Source organism: Lathyrus oleraceus, chromosome 7, assembly GCF_024323335.1.
Source record: "Lathyrus oleraceus cultivar Zhongwan6 chromosome 7, CAAS_Psat_ZW6_1.0, whole genome shotgun sequence".
NCBI classification, from domain to species: domain Eukaryota; kingdom Viridiplantae; phylum Streptophyta; class Magnoliopsida; order Fabales; family Fabaceae; genus Lathyrus; species Lathyrus oleraceus.
The window spans coordinates 166,125,536-166,153,462 of record NC_066585.1 but is presented as its reverse complement, the minus strand read 5'-3'; the positions used below and the strand labels follow the sequence as shown (position 1 = coordinate 166,153,462).

Here is a 27,927-nt window from a genome sequence, read left to right as displayed (position 1 = left end):
AGTTCCACCATTTTCTACTCAAGTCTCACCATTTTCTACTCATGTTGGTACTTGTCGTTAAGAAAAGATCTCGAGAGCAATTTACAAGGGAAGAGGATATACTACTTATCCAATCATGGCTCAATGTTTCAAAGGATCCAATTGTGGGAGTTGATCAAAAGGCTGAGAGTTTTTGGTTAAGAATTGTTGCTAGTTATAACCAATATCGTGGGCAATTGCGGGAAAAGTTATGGGGACAATTAAAATGTCGATGGCATAGAATAAATGGCATGGTTCAAAAATTTGTTGGGTGTTACAAAATTGCTCTTAAAGGAAAGAAAAGTGGGACATCCGAGACCGATGTCATGGCAGATGCACATGCTATTTTTGCTCAGGATCAAGGTACAACATTCAATCTTGAGTATGCATGGAGATTGTTAAAAGATGAAGCTAAATGGCGCATCGTCGAAGAATCGATTGGAAGTTTTGCAAAAATAACAAAGACTTATGCTAGTGGGGCATCATCGGAGAACCCAGATACAACTTCAAGTTATGAGTTTAACTCATCATCACCAATGGAGCGTCCAATGGGACAAAAAGCAGCAAAAAGGAAGGGTAAGGCATCAGAAATTCCAAATGCAACACAAGATGCAAAGAATAAAAGAGCAATAACAATGGACAGACTTGCGCAAGCTAAGGAGGACGAGCTAGAATTAAGGGTAGTGCAAATGATGATGAAAGACACTTCTACTATGAACGCTAGTCAACGAGATATTCATGAAAAATATTGTAATAAGATGAAAAAAAATATGGAATGTAGTTAGTATCACTTATGTAAAATGGTCATTAGTACCACTTTAATTTATCAACACCTATGTAAAATGGTCATTAGTACCACTTTAATTTATCAACACCTGTGTAAAATGGTCATTAGTACCACTTTAATTTATCAACACCTATGTAAAATGGTCATTAGTACCACTTTAATTTAAACTAGCCGTTATTCAAACTACCACTTTAATTTAAACTAGCCGTTATTCAAACTAGCCGTTATTCAAACCATTATATATACTACCACTTATGTCATTGTTCTCTCATTCTCATCTTATTCTTCTCATTTTTCTCTCATTCTTTACTCACTAAATGGATTCAGACAATTCAGATAATTACGATCAAGAATTTTGGGAGTTGGTTGAAGAAGAATTTATGGACGACAGTGATGAAGAACAACTTTAGAATGAACGTCGATCTGGAAGTTCCTCTAGGCCAAAGAGAAGAACAACGGTAGATCGAGGTCGTGAAGAAGGGCACAATCGATTATTCAATGACTACTTCTCGGAAAACCCAGTATACACAGATGTTCAATTCCGAAGAAGGCTCAGAATGCATAGGCATGTATTTCTTCGAATTGTAGATGCCCTTGGAAATCATGATGAATATTTCCAAATGAGGGTCGATGCAACTGGTAAAATGGGTCTTTCACCATTGCAGAAATGTACATCTGCTATTCGTATGCTGGCGTATGGGTCTCCTGCTGACCTTGTAGACGAATATGTTCGAATCGGTGAAAGCACTTCAATTGAGTGCTTAGAAAGATTTGTTAAGGGTGCCAATGTTGTATTTGGCGCTGAGTATTTGAGAAAGCCTAACAACACTGATGTTGGACATCTTTTACAAATGGGGGAGTCACGTGGCTTTCCAGGTATGTTGGGTTCCATCGATTGTATGCATTGGGTATGGAAAAATTATCCTGTTGCATGGAAAGGACAATTTTGTCGAGGTGATCATGGTAAGCCCACAATCATGCTTGAAGCAGTGGCATCACAAGACTTATGGATTTGGCATGCTTTTTTTGGTATTGCAGGTTCAAACAATGACATTAATGTGCTAAACCAATCCAACATTGTCGCATCCGCGAAAAACAACCGGCGGGCTGAAACAAAAACAACACAGAGCCGCCACCGTGCGTTATTTATCCCAGAGAGGGAAAGGAAACGCTCGAAGTAAACCTGGAAAGGAAATGGTCTCGCAACCAAAGAGAAAGGGTACGAGAGTCGGTTACGCAAGGGGAAGGTATTAGCACCCCTCACGTCCGTCGTACTCGACGGGATCCACGCTCTAAAAGAAAGAAAAGGTTGCTAAACAAACACCGCTCAAAGAATACACACACGCACACATACTATCGGACACAGGTGGAAGACGGAAGAAGGTAACTCGGCAGGATATCGCATCCTGGTCCTACGTAGTTTGTCAGAAACAAACATCAGAGTCAACGTAGTTCGGGACAAAGGGGGAAAGTGCTCGATAGGATATCGCATCCTATGCCTACGTATCTCATCTGGAATGAGAATTAGAGCAGCCGTAGTTCGGTTCACGCACGCCAAACACAACAAAACGCACACAGGAAACCGACTGCCAATCGCTGGACTTATGTCAGACTCCACACAAAAATGGCAAACATGGGACCCGAATGCCAATCACTGGACTTATATCAGCGCCCGAACCAAACAAACCCACACTGGAACCCGAATGCCAATCACTGGACTTATATCAGCTTCCAAGCACACAACAACCAAACAAGTTAATAGGGAGTCGGGAACTCGAGCCTATAACTGTCAAGCACACACTCAAACAAACAGACAACAAGTTACTAAGGAGTCGGGAACTCGAGCCTAGCAACTGTCAAACAAACACACGCAAAAAAGAAAAGGTTTGCCCGGAGAGATCTCGCACGACCTCCTGCCTACGTACCTCATCTGGTATGAGGATCAGGGCAACGTAGTTCCCCTTAACAGGGGAGAAACTATCTCCTAACCAGAGACTGGGAAATGACAAACCAAAAGGGAGCTGACTCGAGCCTAATAGTTATCATGAATTCCACAATGGTCCTAGGTTGAGTTTTCTACCTACTTGCACAACAGCAAGCTATCCTATCCAGGCAAAGCAAGCATGCAAGCATAAACAAAACAAAGCAAACATTCACAGTTAGCACACACTATATCCAGTCAAAGTGGGCTCAAACAATGGGTTAGACTGCCAAGGCAAGTCATCTGTACAAGGGTGATGTTAGCTCTTAACCTTGCCATTGAGGGGCTAAGGTGAAGCTGATGAAAGGTGAAGTGAGGATGAGACCTCACAGCTCTTATCCCTGGCCAGGGAGAGCTTCAGACAAAGGAGTGTGGGTCCAGAAAGTGGGAACCCCTCTACACTCATGACTCTGACACAACTGTACACTGTACAAGATCTTGGGTTAATATCCCAATGCATCAACACCAGTTGTGTGAGCAGAGGGATGACTCAACAAGAAGAGCAGGAGATGGATTGCACATCTCTTGTGTTCTGCCAATTGCCTTAATCAAGGTCTTTTCCTGCTTGGCATAAAAATAAACAAGCACAAACATTGCCTCTTAAGGAGGACTTCAGACAGGTGCCTGGCCAAGTAACAGACCAGGTCTTCCAGACTACATGGAGTCAAGAGATTCTACCTCTATTGGTTTACACAACCAAGAAACAGCAAGCAAGTTCAATAAGAACTGTGAGCAACTAAGGTACCTGAAATCAATCCAATACCATCAGTACTCAGACAAATCAACAGTAAACAGCAAAAGTTAATCAGTTAATCTGTACAAGCAATCACAAATTAATGCACACAAGTGCAAGCCATGAGCTCAAGCTCAAGCATCAAACCCTACAACACAAAGTCAAGGTTAGTTATAAACAATCCACAAGTCAACTCAAACTCAATTTGAAGCAATCTCCTTAAGGCATTTGCATCTTAACCTGAAAATCCAAACCAAACATGAGAAACAAGACCACTAGGCCAAGCCTAGGGTCCAAAGGAGATGAAAAATCCTAAACAGCAAGTGAAAATTATCCAAAATCACAATCAAACAATTTAGAAACAAATTCAATTGGTCCCATGCTCATATCATTCACCATTATCATTTCATGAGCAAAACATGTCAAACTAGGCAATTTGCAACCTCAAAAGTCCAAACAGAATGATCACAATCAAATGCATACCAAAACAATTCAATAAATCCCCAAATAATTCATGATCAATCCTCATCCCTAATATGATATGCACACCAAATTTCAGCTCAATTGGATCAAGGGAAGTAGGTCAATGAAAATCAGAAAGTCAACACACATTTAAACAAGCCAACACAAGGCATCAACACAAGCGTCAACTTCCATAAATCATAAAACAGTGACAATGCATGATAAATGAATGGGATCAAAACCACAATGACCTATAATGTGTCTACAATCCACATGTCAAATTTCACATTCATCCAATACACCATGAGGATTTCACAAACCAAATGCCAACATGTGTCACACAATGTCACAAAATGAACAAACAGAAGAGAAAATCTCAATCAATTAGGAAACGAAACCAATAAATCCAGAGAAATTCACATGAGATCTTGACATACATATGCTCAATCATGCAAAATTTTGGCTCAATCCAATGTCCCTAGGCCAGGCAAATAAAATCATGAAGTTCATCAAGCTTGGTGTGACACAAATTGTCACACCTCTATTCAAAAATTCATATCTCCTTGACCAAGTATCCAAAAATTACAAACTCTACATCAAAATCACCATCAAAGTGTCCAGAACAAGCACAAAAAATTTCATTCATTTATTTGAAAGCATCATCATTTTATGAAAGATATGGAAAAGCATGTACAAATGTGACACTACCAAACAAAGCCTAGGCATTTTAATTTTTTACACGTGCACAAAAATCACAAAAATCATGATTAAATTCTACACATTATAAGGAGCATCATGAAAAAAACCTCACTTAATTTGGATAAAAAATGAGTCATCTATGAATTTTTGAAGTTGTGGCATCACAATGAAATAAAATTGCAAAAGAAATAAAGAAATAAAACAAATTAATTCTGATAATGGCAAACTTGTAATATTAAACAACATGACCAAAACGGCGCCGTTTCAATTAAATGCCATGGCGCGTTTTCATTGGTTGGCACTGGCGGTAAACACATATTCAAAATGGAAAAGGAAAAACAAGGATCAAACAAGCAATTCATCATGTTCTTCACTATGAACACTTCAGATTTTCCAGATTTTGGCCAAGAACAAATTGCAACCAAATGCTACAAACTCTATATCCACGTGTTCGCCTCTCAACAAGGATTAAGAATATGTAAACGATTTCTCCTAATTCTCAACACACAAAGCGAATCGAACAAAACAAGTTATGAACATCAAACTTCCAATCACGATTTCTCTCACTATACTCAACCAAATCACAAACTATAAGCACCATGATAACCTATAATCAAAGACCTACCAGAGCCATATGATAGTTCATGCAATTAAGGCATTCGAAAAATACCTTATGGATGAAGCAGTGATGAATCTGGATGTTTCCACGCGTGCAAAGGTGACACAGATGCAGTTTATGGATGAGGAAGTTGAATGGAAAAGGTTCACCAGCTCAGAGATGCTTCACGTGCAAGATCCATCCATTTGCCATTGTTGATCAAGCTTCCAACAGTTGGAATTCTTCCCTCTTTTGGCACGGATTTGATGAAACAGATCTTCAATAAGCCTTGTGGAGCATGGATCCAAGAAGAATTAACAAGATTGATGAAGATTTGGATCAAAATTGATGAAAAAAGTGTGTGTAGGTTTTGGAGAATTGAGAGAATTGGAGGGAAATTCAGTTACCAATCTTGAGAAGTGTGATGTAATTAGCAAATTCTGTTATGCTTAGTAACTTATACTCACTCCTTAATCCATTTCTTAATCTCAATTATCAAAATTGGAAGTGATTAGCACTAATGAGCTTTAAGTGAAAGTCCAAAAATGACCTTGCCAATTAACCAATGTAACAGTGCCATGACAGTTGGAGCAAGTTTCATTTAGAATTTGGAGTGTGTTGGAAGTGGTCTCATGTGCATTGGCCTTGTATTTCTCAAAATCACATGTTCACACCAAAAATGCAATTGAATCCACTTGAAAAATGACTTTTTGCCATGGCCATTTTCGATGAATTTTGACCATACACCATGAAAGTACATGTGAAATGGGGTTTGCTCACAAAAAGATCACCCAAATTGGACATTCCATGTGAAATTATGCCACTTTGATTATAGGCATTTTTGGAAAATGAATGGACCATATCTTGCTAACCACACATGGGAATTTCAAGTTCTTGGACTTTTTGGAAAGGTGAGAGCAAGATCTACAACTTTCATGTTGAACAAAGTTCCATTTGAAGCTTTTTTGGACATGTAATTTTGTGGTGAAAAACTTTCCATTTTTGGAAACTTCCATTACAAGTCACTTTCTATTTTTGGCAATTTTTTTGTCTGACTTTATTTTCTTCATTCTTGAGGTTTGAAATGTCAAATGAAACTTGTTTCAACATGAATGAAGTGTATCCAACTCTCTCCCACCTCCAAATCCATAAAATCAAGCACAGTTGACCACAATTGACTTTTTCAACTGATAGATGAATCTGGCAATGCACTGATCAAGTTGAGCCCCAATTCTCTGATGAAATGGCTCAAGGATGAAACCCTAGCCTCCATAAGCTCAATAAAATCACATGATGATCCCCATATCCATTATAGCCCCCCTCTCCTTTCCATGCTCTGATTGGCCCAATGCAACTGATTAGGGTTGACCAGTGGTCAAAACCCTAATCCCCAGGTATCTGATCAATCTCTTGAACCTCTTGGATGATATCAAGACCATGATGATGATGATGTATCATTGCAACCAAGATGAAGAACAATCCCCCTTGATAATCAAAACCCTAATTTGATCCCCACATCCTCAGATGATTAGTGATCCAGTCCAATGAAACCCTAGCTTGCATCATGACCTCTTCATCTCCTGATCAAGACTTATGAGGATGACTTGCACAATGTAACCATATGACATGCAATATGCAATGCCTAATGACCTAAAAAATGATATGCAATAGGTTATGCTAGTCCCAAGAGAGGAGGGCAAATTTTGAGGTGTTACAGCTGCCCCTATTCAATCCACTGTGAACCTGTCGATATGAATAGCCCCGGCTTTCAGATGACCAGGATGAAGAGTGATTGAATACCAAGAACAGACGAACAATTTGCACTCTGATGAGAAATAATTAACAACGCCTGTTAGAATCGGCGAAGAAACAAACTCGAAACAAAAATCCGTCTGGTACGGAGAAAGTCGGCCTGATCACCGAAAAAGAACGTCGACCTGGATACCAAAATAAATGGTAACGCAGGGGTAACCATGGCCTGAACACCACATCCGCTGGGGATTATTATTCTCTTTCTTTTTATGCTTTTCTTGAACCCCGAAATTCTTCTTCTTTGCTCTTTTTCATTTTCTTGAACCCCAAAATTTTCTTCTGCGCTCTTTTTCATTTTCTTGAACCCCGAAATTTTCTTCTGCGCAAATGATCCCCGACCACTGCATTTGAACCCCGTCATCTCGTTTGCCAAATAATGAACCCCATTCTCCAGCTTGAACCCCAGTCGCCTGACGATAACTTGCGATCGCCATTGTGAACCCCATTCTCCAGAAAATGTCGCAACATCTCCCTTTCTCCATTTGAACCCCGATCTCCAGAAAATGCCTCAACATTTCCCTTTCTCCATTTGAACCCCGTTCTCCAATTTCTTGTGATAATTCCGCTGGCAACGTCGGAAATAACACCAAACATCACTCTGAGGGCGACATATCAGAGGGTATACCTTCACAAAAGGAAGGTAACATGTGCATTTCTTCCTCAGAAGACACCTATAACGACCTCCATTGGCATCCGCCAAAGTCTAAGGTGACACATGAACAGAAGATAATCCCAAGGACCTCATCCCGGATACATTCTTCAACTCCAATCTCTATTTGAACCCCGATCTCCAGAAAATGTCTCCACATTTCCTTTTCTCTGTTTGAACCCCGTCTCCAGAAAATGTCTCCAACATTTCCTCTTCTCCATTTGAACCCCGGAATCGCGCTGATCGCGTAACGTTCTTTGATTTTATTTCCATCTCCGTCCGATGGAAAAATTTCCTCCAGTATCGCACTACTGGGGAACATTGATGATCTGACGTCCTGATGCTAAACTCCTCAGAGTAACATCTTCACCATTTGGTGAAACCAAATCCCAAGCGGTAACCACGGCTTGAGTAGCGCTGATCGTGTAACATTTCCATCTCTGTCCGATGGAAAAGACTCCTCCAATATCGCACTACTGGGGAAATACCTTTGATCAAATCATGAGGCTAAACTCCTCGGAGTAACACCTTCACTTTCTGGTAAAAGCACCTCTCAAACGGTAACCACGGCTTGAGACTAGCTGATGCTTGTAATATGATACATGATTGATTTTTCTGCGTAATGCTCCATAATTATGGAAATGCTACGCGATTTATTATGCAACATGCTATGCTTATTCTATATGATAAATGTATAAAAAGTATCCCCCTCAAGGGACTCTTCTGGGGAATTCGAGACACTCTGCTGAGGAACTCGACATTGCTCCAATCTCCACCCTACTGGGGAATAGCACTGCTGCTGGGACAAGGTAACCCTTGCTGGGGAAAGCCTCCTTTGCACCCAATCCACTCGAGGAATTGCTGGGGATAAGAATCACCAACACTCTGTGGGGATACAACAGTTTTTTGACTTGCTGGGGATAAGCATCCCGACTCTGCTTGGAGAACCCTCACAGATACCTGGCGACTTCACCGGGGAACTGCTCACAGATAGCTCCGCTGGGAAACAGCAACCTCCAGGACTGGCGACTGGGGAAGCATCGATCTGACACCTGCTGGGGATAACCATCCTGACCCTGCTAGGGGAAACGAATGCTACTCCGCTGGGAACGACCCATGCAATCCACAGGTAGAATCAACTCAGCTGGGGATGCAGATATCAGTCTGCTACGGAAACTCGTCCAATCCACTGGTAGGATGAACACTGCTGGAGATATATTTCATTGAAACCCGCTCCACTCGGGGAATAGCAACCTTCAGGCCTGGCTGCTGAGGAAACACCGTTTTAAACCTGCCGGGGATAACCATCCTGACTCGGCTAGGGGATCCATAGACCTTGGATCTGCTGGGGAGTTAGTCCTCTGATTCTGCTTGGGGACTTAGCTGGGGAAATGAGAAAAGTTGGTACAGAACACCCTTCGACTCGTCGAACCATGGTATCCACCTCCCAATCTCGTATCAGCTTTCCACTTTTGAGAACTCCCAGACTCGTCTGGACCTTTTCTGCTCCATCATCTTGTATTCCCAATCGCTCCGCGCTCGACAGAGAGCGTACTCCTGGGATTTATACATACTTTTCAATCTTCCGACTTTGAAGAGTCTTCTTGATTAATTCCAAGGATCGTCGGACGTCTCACGTCGTCTCTTCACCGTTCTCCAACTCGCTTGTCCCTGATCGGACTTTGCGGGGAATTTCTACAGACTTTCCAATCTTCCGACTTTGAAGAGTCTTCTTGATTATTATTCAAGGATCGTCGTACGTCTCAACGTCTCTTCGTCGTTCCTCTTTCATTCGTCCCTGATTGGACTCCCATGGGGATTTGTTTTGTCAAAGCTTCCACACCACAACCTGCAAGTGAGTGAAAAATATCTAACAGTTCCTGGAAAACAGATCGTCAGATAAAACCGTGCCCCAGGCGTGTCAAGATTCCAACACTTGGGTCACTCAACCTTCCAAATAAGATTTCAAGTTTTCAATCTTATAAACATGCATTGGAAGGGACCTGTAAGTCTTAAAATGCAAAGATTCTTTATCAAAATAATCGGATGTTCTTGCAATCAAAGCGGTAATGAAAAATAAAAACAAAATTATTTGACTGAATATGCATTTTATTGATTGAAAAAAAATGTGGCTCAAATTGAGCAATACAAAGGAAGCAATTCCTGAAAAGAGGTAATTGCTCACAAAAGGAAAAATCTATCCTAATGGCAACGTGAAACCCGTGATCTCATCGAGTTCCAACTCGATTACACCCCATATGTCCTCAGACTCTCCATGCTTTCTGCCTTCTGAACAAGACGCTTCTGATTGATCCCTACCGGGTATTCTCCATGATGCTTTGACCAAAGCGCAAACGATCATGCTAGACGCAGTTGTTCGTTTCAATCCCTCTTTTGCCTGGACCGCCCTTTCGGGTTTTCAGTCCACCGGGATACCCTTTTTTGCCTAAGTCGCCTTTTCAGGTTTTCGACTTGCCGGGTGTACATTTTTTCTCATTTGTATCCCTAAATTTTGCCCGAACCTTTTTCTGTTTTTGGTTCGCCGGGATGCCCATTTTTGCCTGGACTATTTTATTCTTTTCGTCCAGCGGGTCTCTTTATACGAAGTATTTTTTAACTGCGTCCGCATTCACAAGGGATGGAAAATCCTCGCCATCCATGGTCGTTAACAACAAGGCTCCGCCAGAGAAAACCTTCCTGACCACGAATGGACCTTCATAATTCGGTGTCCATTTGCCCCTTCGATCGTTTTGAGGAGGAAGGATCCTTTTCAGCACCATATCACCTTCATGATACACCCGAGGTCGTACCTTCTTGTCAAAAGCACGCTTCATCCTTTGCTGGTACAACTGCCCATGACAGATGGCTGCCAACCTCTTTTCCTCAATTAGGCTCAACTCTTCATACCGGGTCTTTACCCATTCAGCCTCTTGCAACTTTACGTCCATCAGAACTCTCAAAGAGGGAATCTGAACCTCAACCGGTAACACCGCTTCCATTCCATATACCAATGAGAAATGAGTTGCCCCAGTAGACGTGCGCACCGACGTTCGATACCCATGCAATGCAAACAGCAACATCTCATGCCAATCTTTATAGGTCACCATCATTTTCTGCACAATCTTCTTTATATTCTTGTTAGGTGCCTCAACCGTCCCATTCATCTTCGGACGATAGGGAGAAGAATTGTGATGCTCGATCTTGAATTCCCGACACAACTCTGCCATCATCTTATTGTTCAAATTAGAACCATTATCAGTAATGATTCTCTCGGGAACCCCATATCGGCAAATAATGTCTCTCTTGAGAAACCGGGCAACGACCTGCTTTGTCACATTCGTATAAGAGGCTGCTTCTACCCACTTGGTGAAGTAATCAATAGCCACTAATATGAACCGATGCCCATTCGAAGCCGTAGGCTCAATCTTTCCAATCATATCAATGCCCCACATAGCAAACGGCCATGGAGACGACATTAAGCTCAAAGGATTTGGAGGCACGTGCACCTTGTCAGCATAAATCTGGCATTTATGACACTTCCGCACGAAATTAAAACATTGGGCCTCCATTGTTATCCAGTAATAACCTGCTTTTAGCAGCTTCTTCACCATTGCATTCCCACTGGCATGGGTACCGAATGATCCCTCATGAACCTCTTTCATCAATTGGCTTGCTTCTCTATCATCAACACACCTGAGCAAGACCCAATCAAAATTCCGCTTATACAAAACCCCATCCTTATTCAGGTAGAACACCATGGCTAACCTCCGCAGAGTCTTTCGGTCTTTCTTAGATGCTTCCTCAGGATACTCTTGCGTCTCTAGATAGCGCTTGATATCGAAATACCACGGCTTCTCATCATCAGGTGCTGTATCAACAGCAAACACATAAGCCGACCTATCCAGACGTCCAATCTCCACACTGGGAAACTGATTCCACCTCTGCACCTTTATCAAGGCAGCCAGAGTAGCCAAAGCATCCGCCAAAGGATTCTCCTCTCTGGGCACATGATACATCTTCACCTTGGTGAAAAACGTCAACAATCTCCTCGTATAATCTCGATACGGAACCAAATGAGATTGATGCGTATACCATTTCCCGTTAACCTGATTTACAACCAGAGCTGAATCTCCATATATAACAAGGTTCTTGTTCCTCAAATCAATCGCCTCTTCAATCCCCAATATGCAAGCTTCATATTCAGCCACGTTGTTGGTGCACTCAAATGTTAGCCGGGCAGCAAAAGGAATGTGGGATCCTTTCGGCGTAACCAAAACAGCACCAACACCGCTTCCATTCACGTTAACGGCCCCATCAAACATCAGAATCCATTCGGATTCAGGGTCAGGCCCCTCCTCCGAGATTGGTTCCTCGCAATCTTTCAATTTGAGAAACATGATGTCCTCATCAGGGAATTCAAACTTCATCGGTTGATAATCATCAATAGGTTGCTGGGCGAGGTAATCAGACAATACACTCCCCTTAATTGCTTTCTGAGATGTATACTGAATATCATATTCTGTCAAAATCATTTGCCACCTCGCAACCCGTCCGGTCAATGCTGGCTTCTCAAAAATGTACTTGATTGGATCCATCTTGGAAATCAATAAAGTGGTATGAACCAGCATATACTGTCTTAGTCGGCGAGCAGCCCAGGCCAAAGCACAGCAAGTTTTCTCGAGCAGTGAATATCTTGTTTCACAGTCGGTAAACTTTTGCTAAGGTAGTATATGGCATGCTCTTTTCGACCAGACTCGTCATGCTGCCCCATTACACACCCCATAGACCCTTCGAGGACCGTCAGGTACATAATTAACGGTCTTCCCTCCACAGGAGGCATCCGAATCGGAGGCTCCTGCAAATATTCTTTTATTCTTTCAAATGCCGCTTGGCAATCATCATTCCACCTGACCGTTTGATCCTTTCTTAACAATTTGAATATCGGTTCACATGTGGCTGTTAGATGAGATATGAACCGTGAAATATAGTTCAATCTACCTAAGAAACCACGAACCTCTTTCTCCGTCCTCGGTTCAGGCATTTCTCTTATTGCTTTTACCTTTGCAGGATCAACCTCGATTCCTTTCTCACTTACAATGAACCCCAGCAATTTACCGGACCGCACTCCGAAAGTGCACTTGTTCGGATTCAACCTCAGTCTGAACTGTCTCAACCGGTCGAACAACTTGGCCAGATCTACCAAATGCCCCTCCTCTGTCTGGGACTTTGCTATCATGTCATCAACATAGCATTCAATCTCATGATGAATCATATCATGAAACAAAGTCACCATGGCTCTCTGATAAGTAGCACCGGCGTTCTTGAGACCGAATGGCATCACCTTGTAACAAAAAGTGCCCCACGGTTGTTGAAAAGTATATCTTCGGCAAATATTTTATATCGTATCCACAGAGATTGGGTAATATTACTGCCGTTCTATAATTCAAATGTTATAAGTTTAGAAAGTAACAGGGTTGTTTTGTTTGGAGAAATATTTTGTGAGTGAATGTTAACAAAAATAGTAGAATGGTTTTAGTCAAATATAAAAGCTTGGCAAGATTGGAGTTCACTATTTCAAATGTTTATGATTCCCTATGATAAATAAATAGATTCAAGATTATTGATGATGTTCAAATATCCTCTCAAAGTCATTTATGTCTAAATGATATCGTGATAATCACTATATTGATCCTTAGACGATCTCTCCACCTAACTATCAATATAGCAATCTTTAATGTTCAATATCAAAGAAGAGTAATGAATAAATCTATCTCTACAACTTATTCACTACTTGAAAATCTGTTTTATGTCTAAACTCGAGTAATCTCTCTCGACAACTACTCAAATCTGGTTTTCAAAGTAAAGCAAAAACAGTATTCAATACATCAACAATCTTTATCAAATATATAAATCAAAGTGAATACATAAACAGATGAGAATAGCTACTACCTCCAATCTTGACAAAAGGGAGTTTAGCTCCTCATCACCATTGTTACACAGTAGAAGGTTTTTACAGAAAAACTCTGTTCTTCCCTCTTACCCAAAAACTCTCAAGAACAATGTAAAATGATAATGAATAATGTTTCAATGCCCTAGGTTAATGTATTTTGTCTCTAACACTTGACATTTCCCTAATTGGACATTGTCATCTAAAGCAGAAAAGCAATTCCCAGGCAGACATCAAATTGGCAAAAACAACTGGCCTTCAAAACAGCACTTTTGACCCAAAAATCAGTTTGCTGGATTCGCAGGGTTCGCGGGGCGAACTTTGTTCGCGGGGCGAACTGGTGCTGTCATGCAGTTCGCGGGGCGAACTTTGTTCGCGGGGCGAACTGAAGCTGCCTCAGTTTCCTTGCTTTGCAAGCTTCATCCAAAATCTTCCATATTATGATGCTGCAATCCAAAGCTTTCTCATCCAAAAATTCTACAAAACTAACAAATATGTGAAATAACTATTCAAAACAAAATAAACTAAACCTAATTGCATTTATACAAAATAGTGAGAATAAAAGTGTGTAATTACATCAAAACTTGGTAAAAGGGACCAATAAAATGATATAAAAAGTAGTACCAATTGGTCCCTAACAACGGTGTAATGAACGTTGTTTTCTCCATATCATCTGGCGACATTTTGATTTGATTATAGCCAGAAAAGCCATCCATGAAAGAAAACACCGAGAATTGAGCTGTATTATCTACCAACACATCAATGTGAGGTAATGGAAAATCATCCTTCGGACTAGCTCTATTCAGATCTCGGTAGTCCACACACATTCTCACCTTCCCATCCTTCTTCAGGACTGGCACTATGTTCGCGACCCATGGCGGGTAATTGGTGACAGCAAGGAAACCAACATCCCACTGCTTCTGCACTTCTTCTTTGATTTTCATTGCCATGTCAGGTCGGGTTCTGCGCAACTTCTGCTTCACTGGAGGACAATCTGCTCTCAACGGTAGCTTGTGCACAACGATGTCGGTATCCAACCCTGGCATATCTTGATAAGACCAGGCAAAGATGTCGACATACTCTTTCAACAATACTACCAGTCTGCTCTTGACACTCGCCTCCAAAGCAACCCCTATTTTCACCTCTTTCTTAACCTCGTCGGTGCCCAGATTCACAATCTCAATCGGCTCTTCATGCGGCTGAATCACCTTCTCCTCTTGTTTCAACAACCTGGCTAATTCCCCTGGCAGTTCACAATCTTCTTCGTCTTCTTCTTCAGCAAGATAGATCGGATTGTCGAAGTCATACAAGGGTGTAACAGGATTGTTATCAATGAAATCCGGGGAAGAATCGCATCTGCATGAATGTTGATTCATGCATTTCTTTAGAACCGGTGTGAGACAAATCAAAAAAGAAAAATGAAAACATTGCCATTTTTATTTGTTTTTATTTTTAAACTGCAAAAATAAATGAAAAACAGGGAACACCGCTTTTAATTGAAAAACATCCTTTTATTGATAATGCAAAATCTTGCAAATTTAAACATGAGGTGGCCCTTACAATGAACCATTACGTGTCGGGCAACACGTATGATTTTCATGCATATAAAACTGAAAACAGGAAAAATATTACTCTTCCAGCAGAGTGACCCGGATGATCTTTTCAGCCTTCCAGTTCTGGATTCCCATCCCTGGCGCGCACGGCTTTATCCATCGGTCCATCTCACAGTCGCTATCAGCATCGTCACCCAACATACAGATGTGATCCGGATCCAGCATCCCGGCACTAGTGAAGGTGACCGACGTACGGCGTCCTCTGCCTTGTCCCGAGCCTCGGCCCGGCTGGTACCCCACTCCAAAGCGGTCTTTCTTGGCAGAAACATCCATCATTCTACCCCAACCAGGAGCCTCTCCACTCTTCACCACCTCGGCGACCTGTTTGTACGAAGATATGGACGGTTTCTCCTCCTCCTTAGCAAACAGAGCATTCTCCACCTTGATGGTTTCGAAAGCTTGACTGGGCATCTCCCATATCTCACCGTCCATCTCCACATATTTGAATGATGAAAGGTGGCTGACAAAGATGTCTTCTTCTCCGCAAACGGTGACAACCTGTCCTTCCCAGATATATTTCAACTTCTGGTGCAAAGTCGAGGTCACTGCCCCAGCAGCATGAATCCATGGGCGACCCAACAGGAAGCTGTATGCCGGCTGAATATCCATGACATAGAATGTCGACTTGAACACCTCTGGGCCTATCTTTACCGGCAGCTCAACCTCTCCAAACACGGCCCGCTTTGACCCGTCAAATGCCCGCACTATCAAATCTGTCGGAGTCAAAATCAGCCCGTCGCAATTAAGCTTTGCCAAAGCCTTCTTCGGCAACACATTCAAAGAGGAACCGGTATCAACCAGCACATGCGAAAGCACGGCCCCTTTGCATTCCATTGCTATGTGTAACGCCCGGTTGTGATTTCTCCCATCCACAGTCAGGTCCATGTCTGTAAAACCCAGCCCATGGCTGGCATGCACATTAGACACGACCGTCTCCAACTGATTAATGGTAATCTCTTGAGGAACATAAGCTTTCTTCAAGATTTTCAATAAAGCCTCCCTACGCCCCTCAGAGCTTAACAGCAAAGATAGAATTGAGATTTTGGACGGAGTCTGCTGCAGATGGTCAACCAGCTTGTACTCAGACTTCTTGATGATCCTCAAAAATTCTTATGCATCATCATCAAGTTTGCCTTTCGACCCAACTGGCGCCGGTGTCACTACAGGAGTACTATCACCAACCACTGCTTTCCCTTTTGCCCTGGCTAAAGCCTCGACCTTTTCTTTTTTCTCTTTTTCTCCTTCTCCTCCCCTCAGGGCATCCAGAGCAAACAATCTGCCACTGCGAGTGAAACCGCTGGGACCGGCATTATCCACCTTTGACACGGTGGTTTCACTTGCAGTCTGCTCTTCCACTTTTTCACCGTTACAGTAAACCTCTCCACCATAATGCCATGGCACGACATCATCTTTGTCATATGGAATCGGTCCAGGTACCGTGATGGTAACTGGAGCCGCTTCAGCAAGATTAGACAAATCCACCGGGTCGAAATAAATCGTTATGGTGGAGATCTCATCTTTCCCCGAATCAACCTTCTTCTCAATCACAATATCCCTATTGTCCATCAGCCCCTGGACAGTCTTCCTCAAAAGCATGCATCCCTCAGGAGCAACAGTGCACTCAGCACAATCAATCCCGCAGCCCGGGTAGACCCCATTCTTCAACAACAGCCCCTTGACCTCGGCCAAAAGAGTCTTCAACTGGTCAACAGTAGACAGCCCAACCCTACTCTCCTCAGAGATAGCATTCACCCCCCTTTGACCATGCGCGGGCATGGGATTAGCATTAACATTGGGAGATGGTGCGAAGTTGATAGCCTTTGAATCCACCAGGTCTTGAACTGTGTGCTTAAAAGCTTTGCAGTTCTCAATGTTATGTCCGGGAGCACCCGAGTGGAATTCGCATTTGGCATTTTCATCATAATTGGCCGGCCTTTGATCAGGTCTCAAAGGTGCCAAAGTCCTTAGCTGTACCAGCCCCAAGTCCTGCAACTTTTTAAACAGAAAAGAATAGGTCACCGGAGGCCTATCAAACTGTCTGTCCATAGCTCTTCCCTTCATCTGATAACCAGCCCTCTGAGGCCTCTGTTGAAAGGGTTGTCTCTGCTGTTGAGGCTGTTGCTGTTGCTGTGGTGCAGGCTGATGCTCAGCAGGAATAGTTACCGCAGCAGTGTGTTGGAAGTAACGGTCCCTACTGGACCCCCTCTGTGCGTACACGACACTGGTATCTCTCTCTTTCTTCCTCTGGCCGTTGCCAAAGGGCTTCTTCGACCCAGACGACGAAGAAGAAGCGGTACCCTGAATCTTCCCGAGCTTCAGCCAGCTCTCTATCCTCTCCCCTGCCACAACAATGTCAGAAAAGTTGGTCACCGGACAACCAACCATTCTCTCGGCATACGCCCCCTGCAGGGTCCCCATAAAGAGATCAGACATCTCTCGGTCCACCAAAGGAGGTTGCAATCTGGCAGCCAACTCCCTCCACCTTTGGGCATATTCTTTAAACCCCTCATTGTTCTTCTGAGACATACCCTGCAGCTGGGTACGACTCGGGGCCATATCAGCATTGAACTGATACTGTTTAAAGAACGCGTCCCCAAGATCTTGCCAGTTCTTTATATCTGAGGACTTGAGCTTAGTATACCATTCCAGTGAGCCTCCGGACAGGATGTCCTGGAAAAAGTACATCCACAGCTTTTGATCCATGGTATACGCAGAGATCTTGCGAACGAAAGCCTGCAGATGCGTCTCAGGGCAAGAACTCCCATTGTACCGATCAAATGTGGGCGCCTTAAACTTTTGTGGGATCACAATCCCCTCAACTAACCCCATGTTTGACATGTTGACCACCCCAGGAGTGGCATAGCTTTCAAGCACTTTAATCTTCTCAGCCAGCAGCTGAATCTCTTTGCTCTGAGGCGGGGCACTGTATTGACCAAAAGGCTCATTATGCATTGAGAACTGGTCTGCCTCTCTATCTTCCTCTCTGTCGTCATCATCAACTCCGAAGAACGGAGGGAAAAAACTGTCTTTCAAATTCTGCCCCTGACCGGGCCCACCACCAGCACCAAAACCACCGGCATTGTTCACCATACCCACGGTTGCTCTCTTGCCACCGTCTCTAGAACCCCCAATCCCCTGGTTGGAGACACCATCCAGGTTGACACCGCTGTTCGCTGCTGAAGCCCGCTCGAGCTTCTCAACCTTATCAGCTAAAGCCTTCTGACCAACTGCAAAGCCTTGCATAATGTTGATCAGCTCGCTTATCTTGTCTTTTAACTTGAGGATATCTGCGTTAGGAAGATCCATCAGTCTGGGAGTATTGCGCCTGGTAAAGTATCTGTGAGGTCGGGTTGAGTGCAAAGGTACGACTCTGCGAGCACGAGCAATGATTCCTGAAACAATCAAGCACGTTAGCAACAGATACCTGCAAAACAAAACATAAGTTATTATGATCATGCATGAATGCAGTGTTTATCCACATGAGGAACACTTTGTCTCTTGATCCTGGCATCATCGAGACAAATAATAATCCGGCAACAACATTCTGATATTCAGCGTTTGATTTCACCATACAAATCAGAGATATATGATTTAGCATGATACCCCCAACCATGTGTGTGCTTGTGTGAGTGCATACGGTAAAGCAAATAAAGCTTGAAGATCAATCACTGAACGAAAATCATCATCACATAGCAAAATGCACAATAAGTGCCATAGTCATACATCACATCAGATACAATTCAGATACAATCCTCCAGAATCGGGAAAGAAATACAAGCAAATGAATTCCGTCAACAAGCCTGACGGTAATCCAACACAAATGAAAGCTAGCCTGACGAGGGTCCCACAGATGGCCCTATCTCATCTTCCATCTTCGCGAATTCTGCGGCAAACCTGAGCTCGGTGTTCTCCTGCTGTAATCTCCCCACCTCCTTCTGATGGATCTTCATTTGCCTGAAGTAGTGATCTCTCTCAGCCATGTAATGATCTCTCTCGGCGATGATCCTCAGGTTCTCTGTCTCCTTAACCTTCAGCTTGGCCTCCCACTCAGCAATGAGAACTCGGACTCTGTCGTCCCTCTGATCTCTCACGAGGATTTGCCTCATCTTCTGCTCTTCAATAACCCTTGCAGCTCTGGACAGCTTCTCCTTAGTGATGTCATGCTCCCTGGTGGACGATGCTAAGGCTTGGCTGATCTTCCCATAGTAGGCAGTATCCATCTCAAAGCGCTTGGCTTCCAAGGCGTGTCGCTTGTCTTGGTCTTCCATCTTCACTCTGATCTCCTGGTTGGACGTCTGAATTCGAGCAACACTCCTCTCCAATTCCGCTTTCTCTGCAAGCAACTGATCTCTGGCTCTCTTCATCTCGAGGAATTCTTCCATACTGACAGAAGAACTTGGACCCTCAATCATAGGAAGCCCAGGATCACCTCCTGGAAATGGTAGAAATGTGATCTCAATCCTCTTCCGCAACCAATCATCGAATAAAGGAAAATACTGACTATTGACCTTGCCATAAGGAACCTTGCCCTTCCTCTGGATATCACGCCACTCATCCAACACTTGCCTCAGCTTGGCCTGGTTGCCATCAATTGGGAAGTAAAAGGACTCCTGGATCTCTCGCCCGAGAGGAGGACCCTCTACAGCAAACCCCATTTGTCTCCTGAGAAGCACCGGGTTGTAATTGATGCAACCCTGAACTCCTACCAGAGGCACATTAGGTAGACTCCCACAGCTATATATGAAATCCCGTCCAGCCATACCATTATGAGTCCAAGCGATGTCAGCAGCCCGCAAACCCATCAACCTGAATGACCACTTGACCGTAGGATCAAGATGAGCAAAAGCACCTCGGGAAGGCAAATACCCCATAAACCACCTGAATAACAACTGAGCACAGCACCAGATCAAACCCCCACGCCGCTTCTCGTTCCTGTTATGAACCGAGTAGTAAACATCCCCGATCAGAGTAGGAATAGGGTTTCTCTGCACGAACAATCTGATAGCATTATGGTCCACAAAGTTCTTCTGATTAGGAAACAGAATAACCCCATAAATGCTCACAGCAACCAAAGCACAAACCGTCTTCCAATTACCCACTGCAGCATGTTCCTTGGCATTAGCTTCCAAGAAACTCAAATGAAATCCAGGTAATTTCCCCTTTTCCTTCAGACCCTCCTTGATCATCTCCGGACTCAAATAAAGAGCACGGGAAATCCCAAGGACATCTGGCTCCACCCTAGTAACATGGAAAGGAATCTGATCACGGATCTGCATACCCAGGATGCTAGCATAATCCTCCATCAGAGGTCCCAACAAATAATCAGGAAAGACAAAACACCTCAGGCCCGGGTCATAAAACTGGAGAAGAGTATGAATGGCACTCCTGTCACTGTCAGTGAGTCTGAAAACCATCTTCAGGATACTACCGTATGCCTCTCTGAACATCCCCACATGGTCGGGTGTAATCAATGCTATCATCTCCTTCAGCACACCAATCTCTGGGTCGAAGAAACTGTAGGCCACGTCATGCTTCAAACCGGTCCTCATATCTGAGCAGAAAGTCTCTCAACCAGGATCTCGATCAAAAAATGTCCCTGCATATGGGTAAACATGTGTTAGATGGAAATAAATGCAAGATGTGAATGATGCTGATGAATGAATGCAATGTGTTGCCATCCTCCAAGTTATCTGATCATCTGTACTGAAACCTTGATCTCTGAACTGATCACAACCATCTGAAGGAACATGTAACCACAAATCCACCTCAAGGGATTCCGAAATAAACGGAAGATACATCACCATCATCATCATCTGACAATCTCTGAGCAGACAACCCTCTGAATCGGCCCGGGGAATCCTGAAATAAACGGATCCCCACTGATAGAATCGGCCCGGGGAATCCTGAAATAAACGGATCCCCACTGATAAACACCATGGACAGCGCTCCGGCGTCTCAGAAATAACTGACCATAAATCCGACTTATAAATAGGACTCTGATCCACGGAACAGTCACCATCAAACACACATCTGAAAGAATCACCCTCCCCTCACAGGTTATTTCTAAACAGGTCATCCTAAGGCGGATAATAGTCTCGACAATCGGGCAAAGATACTCAATGGGTTTGCCCTTTCGGGTGTGCCATTGTAGCTCTCTTAAGATCGTCTAAACCAAAGATCCGGGAAATGATCGGTCACCAGAGTCAACAGTTCAGATGAAGTAACTCAACCAAAGTGGAGTACCCCACAGAGGAGAGCACTATCAAATGAACCTCGTCCGGCTTGTGGTACATCACGTCGCCAGGCACATGTTGACCTAACATGAAGGAGGCAACATGAGACCACACTAATCCTAAGTGTACACCCGGGCCTGGGTTTTAGCCCCACTCAGAACACCCACCCCACACAGAGGAACCACCTGCACAGAGGACGACAACATGATAGTATGATGCATGCAAATATTTATGCAAATATATACCAAAGAATAATAATAAATGCAATAAATAAAGCAGCACAAGCAACCTAAACTATCCTAGAGCGCTAGGAGAGACTCGCTTAGGGAAGATGGACCAGCACAGGTCAACATCTATGTCCCCAGCAGAGTCGCCAGCTGTCGCATCCGCGAAAAACAACCGGCGGGCTGAAACAAAAACAACACAGAGCCGCCACCGTGCGTTATTTATCCCAGAGAGGGAAAGGAAACGCTCGAAGTAAACCTGGAAAGGAAATGGTCTCGCGACCAAAGAGAAAGGGTACGGGAGTCGGTTACGCAAGGGGAAGGTATTAACACCCCTCACGTCCGTCGTACTCGACGGGATCCACGCTCTAAAAGAAAGAAAAGGTTGCTAAACAAACACCGCTCAAAGAATACACACACGCACACATACTATCGGACACAGGTGGAAGACGGAAGAAGGTAACTCGGCAGGATATCGCATCCTGGTCCTACGTAGTTTGTCAGAAACAAACATCAGAGTCAACGTAGTTCGGGACAAAGGGGGAAAGTGCTCGATAGGATATCGCATCCTATGCCTACGTATCTCATCTGGAATGAGAATCAGAGCAGCCGTAGTTCGGTTCACGCACGCCAAACACAACAAAACGCACACAGGAAACCGACTGCCAATCGCTGGACTTATGTCAGACTCCACACAAAAATGGCAAACATGGGACCCGAATGCCAATCACTGGACTTATATCAGCGCCCGAACCAAACAAACCCACACTGGAACCCGAATGCCAATCACTGGACTTATATCAGCTTCCAAGCACACAACAACCAAACAAGTTAATAGGGAGTCGGGAACTCGAGCCTATAACTGTCAAGCACACACTCAAACAAACAGACAACAAGTTACTAAGGAGTCGGGAACTCGAGCCTAGCAACTGTCAAACAAACACACGCAAAAAAGAAAAGGTTTGCCCGGAGAGATCTCGCACAACCTCCTGCCTACGTACCTCATCTGGTATGAGGATCAGGGCAACGTAGTTCCCCTTAACAGGGGAGAAACTATCTCCTAACCAGAGACTGGGAAATGACAAACCAAAAGGGAGCTGACTCGAGCCTAATAGTTATCATGAATTCCACAATGGTCCTAGGTTGAGTTTTCTACCTACTTGCACAACAGCAAGCTATCCTATCCAGGCAAAGCAAGCATGCAAGCATAAACAAAACAAAGCAAACATTCACAGTTAGCACACACTATATCCAGTCAAAGTGGGCTCAAACAATGGGTTAGACTGCCAAGGCAAGTCATCTGTACAAGGGTGATGTTAGCTCTTAACCTTGCCATTGAGGGGCTAAGGTGAAGCTGATGAAAGGTGAAGTGAGGATGAGACCTCACAGCTCTTATCCCTGGCCAGGGAGAGCTTCAGACAAAGGAGTGTGGGTCCAGAAAGTGGGAACCCCTCTACACTCATGACTCTGACACAACTGTACACTGTACAAGATCTTGGGTTAATATCCCAATGCATCAACACCAGTTGTGTGAGCAGAGGGATGACTCAACAAGAAGAGCAGGAGATGGATTGCACATCTCTTGTGTTTTGCCAATTGCCTTAATCAAGGTCTTTTCCTGCTTGGCACAAAAATAAACAAGCACAAACATTGCCTCTTAAGGAGGACTTCAGACAGGTGCCTGGCCAAGTAACAGACCAGGTCTTCCAGACTACATGGAGTCAAGAGATTCTACCTCTATTGGTTTACACAACCAAGAAATAGCAAGCAAGTTCAATAAGAACTGTGAGCAACTAAGGTACCTGAAATCAATCCAATACCATCAGTACTCAGACAAATCAACAGTAAACAGCAAAAGTTAATCAGTTAATCTGTACAAGCAATCACAAATTAATGCACACAAGTGCAAGCCATGAGCTCAAGCTCAAGCATCAAACCCTACAACACAAAGTCAAGGTTAGTTATAAACAATCCACAAGTCAACTCAAACTCAATTTGAAGCAATCTCCTTAAGGCATTTGCATCTTAACCTGAAAATCCAAACCAAACATGAGAAACAAGACCACTAGGCCAAGCCTAGGGTCAAAAGGAGATGAAAAATCCTAAACAGCAAGTTAAAATTATCCAAAATCACAATCAAACAATTTAGAAACAAATGCAATTGGTCCCATGCTCATATCATTCACCATTATCATTTCATGAGCAAAACATGTCAAACTAGGCAATTTGCAACCTCAAAAGTCCAAACAGAATGATCACAATCAAATGCATACCAAAACAATTCAATAAATCCCCAAATAATTCATGATCAATCCTCATCCCTAATATGATATGCACACCAAATTTCAGCTCAATTGGATCAAGGGAAGTAGGTCAATGAAAATCAGAAAGTCAACACACATTTAAACAAGCCAACACAAGGCATCAACACAAGCATCAACTTCCATAAATCATAAAACAGTGACAATGCATGATAAATGAATGGGATCAAAACCACAATGACCTATAATGTGTCTACAATCCACATGTCAAATTTCACATTCATCCAATACACCATGAGGATTTCAAAAACCAAATGCCAACATGTGTCACACAATGTCACAAAATGAACCAACAGAAGAGAAAATCTCAATCAATTATGAAATGCAACCAATAAATCCAGAGAAATTCACATGTGATCTTGACATACATATACTCAATCATGCAAAATTTTGGCTCAATCAAATGTCCCTAGGCCAGGCAAATAAAATCATGAAGTTCATCAATCTTGGTGTGACACAAATTGTCACACCTCTATTCAAAAATTCATATCTCCTTCACCAAGTATCCAAAAATTACAAACTCTACATCAAAATCACCATCAAAGTGTCCAGAACAAGCACAAAAAATTTCATTCATTTATTTGAAAGCATCATCATTTTATGAAAGATATAGCAAAGCATGTACAAATGTGACACTACCAAACAAACCCTAGGCATTTTAATTTTTTACACGTGCACAAAAATCACAAAAATCATGATTAAATTCTTCACATTATAAGGAGCATCATGAAAAAAACCTCACTTAATTTGGATAAAAAATGAGTCATCTATGAATTTTTGAAGTTGTGGCATCAAAATGAAATAAAATTGCAAAAGAAATAAAGAAATAAAACAAATTAATTCTGATAATGGCAAACTTGTAATATTAAACAACATGACCAAAACGGCGCCGTTTCAATTAAATGCCATGGCGCGTTTTCATTGGTTGGCACTGGCGGTAAACACATATTCAAAATGGAAAAGGAAAAACAAGGATCAAACAAGCAATTCATCGTGTTCTTCACTATGAACACTTCAGATTTTCCAGATTTTGGCCAAGAACAAATTGCAACCAAATGCTACAAACTCTATATCCACGTGTTCGTCTCTCAACAAGGATTAAGAATATGTAAACGATTTCTCCTAATTCTCAACACACAAAGCGAATCGAACAAAACAAGTTATGAACATCAAACTTCCAATCACGATTTCTCTCACTATACTCAACCAAATCACAAACTATAAGCATCATGATAACCTATAATCAAAGACCTACCAGAGCCATATGATAGTTCATGCAATTAAGGCATTCGAAAAAATACCTTATGGATGAAGCAGTGATGAATCTGGATGTTTCCACGCGTGCAAAGGTGAAACAGATGCAGTTTATGGATGAGGAAGTTGAATGGAAAAGGTTCACCAGCTCAGAGATGCTTCATGTGCAAGATCCATCCATTTGCCATTGTTGATCAAGCTTCCAACAGTTGGAATTCTTCCCTCTTTTGGCACGGATTTGATGAAACAGATCTTCAATAAGCCTTGTGGAGCATGGATCCAAGAAGAATTAACAAGATTGATGAAGATTTGGATCAAAATTGATGAAAAAAGTGTGTGTAGGTTTTGGAGAATTGAGAGAATTGGAGGGAAATTCAGTTACCAATCTTGAGAAGTGTGATGTAATTAGCAAATTCTGTTATGCTTAGTAACTTATACTCACTCCTTAATCCATTTCTTAATCTCAATTATCAAAATTGGAAGTGATTAGCACTAATGAGCTTTAAGTGAAAGTCCAAAAATGACCTTGCCAATTAACCAATGTAACAGTGCCATGACAGTTGGAGCAAGTTTCATTTAGAATTTGGAGTGTGTTGGAAGTGGTCTCATGTGCATTGGCCTTGTATTTCTCAAAATCACATGTTCACACCAAAAATGCAATTGAATCCACTTGAAAAATGACTTTTTGCCATGACCATTTTTGATGAATTTTGACCATACACCATGAAAGTACATGTGAAATGGGGTTTGCTCACAAAAAGATCACCCAAATTGGACATTCCATGTGAAAGTTATGCCACTTTGATTATAGGCATTTTTGGAAAATGAATGGACCATATCTTGCTAACCACACATGGGAATTTCAAGTTCTTGGACTTTTTGGAAAGGTGAGAGCATGATCTACAACTTTCATGTTGAACAAATTTCCATTTGAAGCTTTTTTGGACATGTAATTTTGTGGTGAAAAACTTTCCATTTTTGGAAACTTCCATTACAAGTCACTTTCTATTTTTGGCAATTTTTTTGTCTGACTTTATTTTCTTCATTCTTGAGGTTTGAAATGTCAAATGAAGCTTGTTTCAACATGAATGAAGTGTATCCAACTCTCTCCCACCTCCAAATCCATAAAATCAAGCACAGTTGACCACAATTGACTTTTTCAACTGATAGATGAATCTGGCAATGCACTGATCAAGTTGAGCCCCAATTCTCTTTTGAAATGGCTCAAGGATGAAACCCTAGCCTCCATAAGCTCAATAAAATCACATTATGATCCCCATATCCATTATAGCCCCCCTCTCCTTGCCATGCCTTGATTGGTCCAATGCAACTGATTAGGGTTGACCAGTGGTCAAAACCCTAATCCCCAGGTATCTGATCAATCTCTTGAACCTCTTGGATGATATCAAGACCATGATGATGATGATGTATCATTGCAACCAAGATGAAGACCAATCCCCCTTGAGAATCAAAACCCTAATTTGATCCCCGCATCCTCAGATGATTAGTGATCCAGTCCAATGAAACCCTAACTTGCATCATGACCTCTTCATCTCCTGATCAAGACTTATGAGGATGACTTGCACAATGTAACCACATGACATGCAATATGCAATGCCTAATGACCTAAAAAATGATATGCAATAGGTTATGCTAGTCCCAAGAGAGGAGGGCAAATTTTGAGGTGTTACAAACATGTTTAACGATATTTTGGAAGGACGTGCTCCCAATGTGCAATATACAATCAATGGGACACCATATAATATGGGGTATTATTTAGCAGATGGTATATATCTCGAGTGGGCTACATTTGTCAAGACTATTTCAATGCCACAGGGAGAAAAGAAAAAATTATTTGCTCAACATCAAGAATCGGCTAGAAAAGATGTGGAGCGAGCATTTGGAGTGCTTCAATCTCGATTTGCAATTATACGTGGCCCAGCGCGTGCTTGGCACATGGACACTCTCAAGCATACCATATATGCCTGCATCATATTGCACAACATGATTGTGGAAGACGAACGACATACATATGAAGGTAATTTTGATTACTCTTATGATAATGTGGATATCAATAACTCAACAACTGAAACATTTAGCGGTCCTCATCCGAATCTTGCAACAAGACCAGAAAGAAGAACAAGTATTCAAGAAAAACAAGTTCGTCGTAAACTTCAAGGAGATCTAGTCGAATATATTTGGGAACGTTTTGGACATGAAGATGATGAAATTTAAGTTTGATTAATTATGTGATGTTATTTATTTTTATTGTTTTTAATTATATATCATGTATTTGAGATTAATTTTAATTATCATTTTAAATTATAAGTTTAATTTAAATTTTCTTTATTTTATATCAAATTTAATTTAAAACACTAAAATTATTATTTTAATTAATATAAAATTTAATATGAATAAAATATTAATATATAAAATAAAGTTGTGAGATCCAATCTGAGTTCTTCAGAGTTGGACCATTGGAGTGAAAAAGTAGTTGAGTTGCTTCAAGCTGATGTGGCTTAATAGGTCCCACAAAAAACCCAAAAATGGGTTCACGGTTGGAGATGCTCTAAGTGCAGTCTATTGAATTATATGA

General features: G+C 42.3%; 1 protein-coding gene across 1 annotated transcript; it reads left to right on the top strand.

Moving 5' to 3' along the window:
* Window positions 1–41: 41 nt before the first annotated feature.
* Window positions 42–27,566, top strand: LOC127102634 (uncharacterized). Its single transcript, XM_051039980.1, has 4 exons — window positions 42–698; window positions 1,216–1,681; window positions 2,047–2,052; window positions 27,049–27,566. The coding sequence occupies exons 1-4, from the start codon at window positions 42–44 to the stop codon at window positions 27,564–27,566; spliced, it is 1,647 nt and encodes a 548-aa protein (XP_050895937.1).
* Window positions 27,567–27,927: the final 361 nt, after the last annotated feature.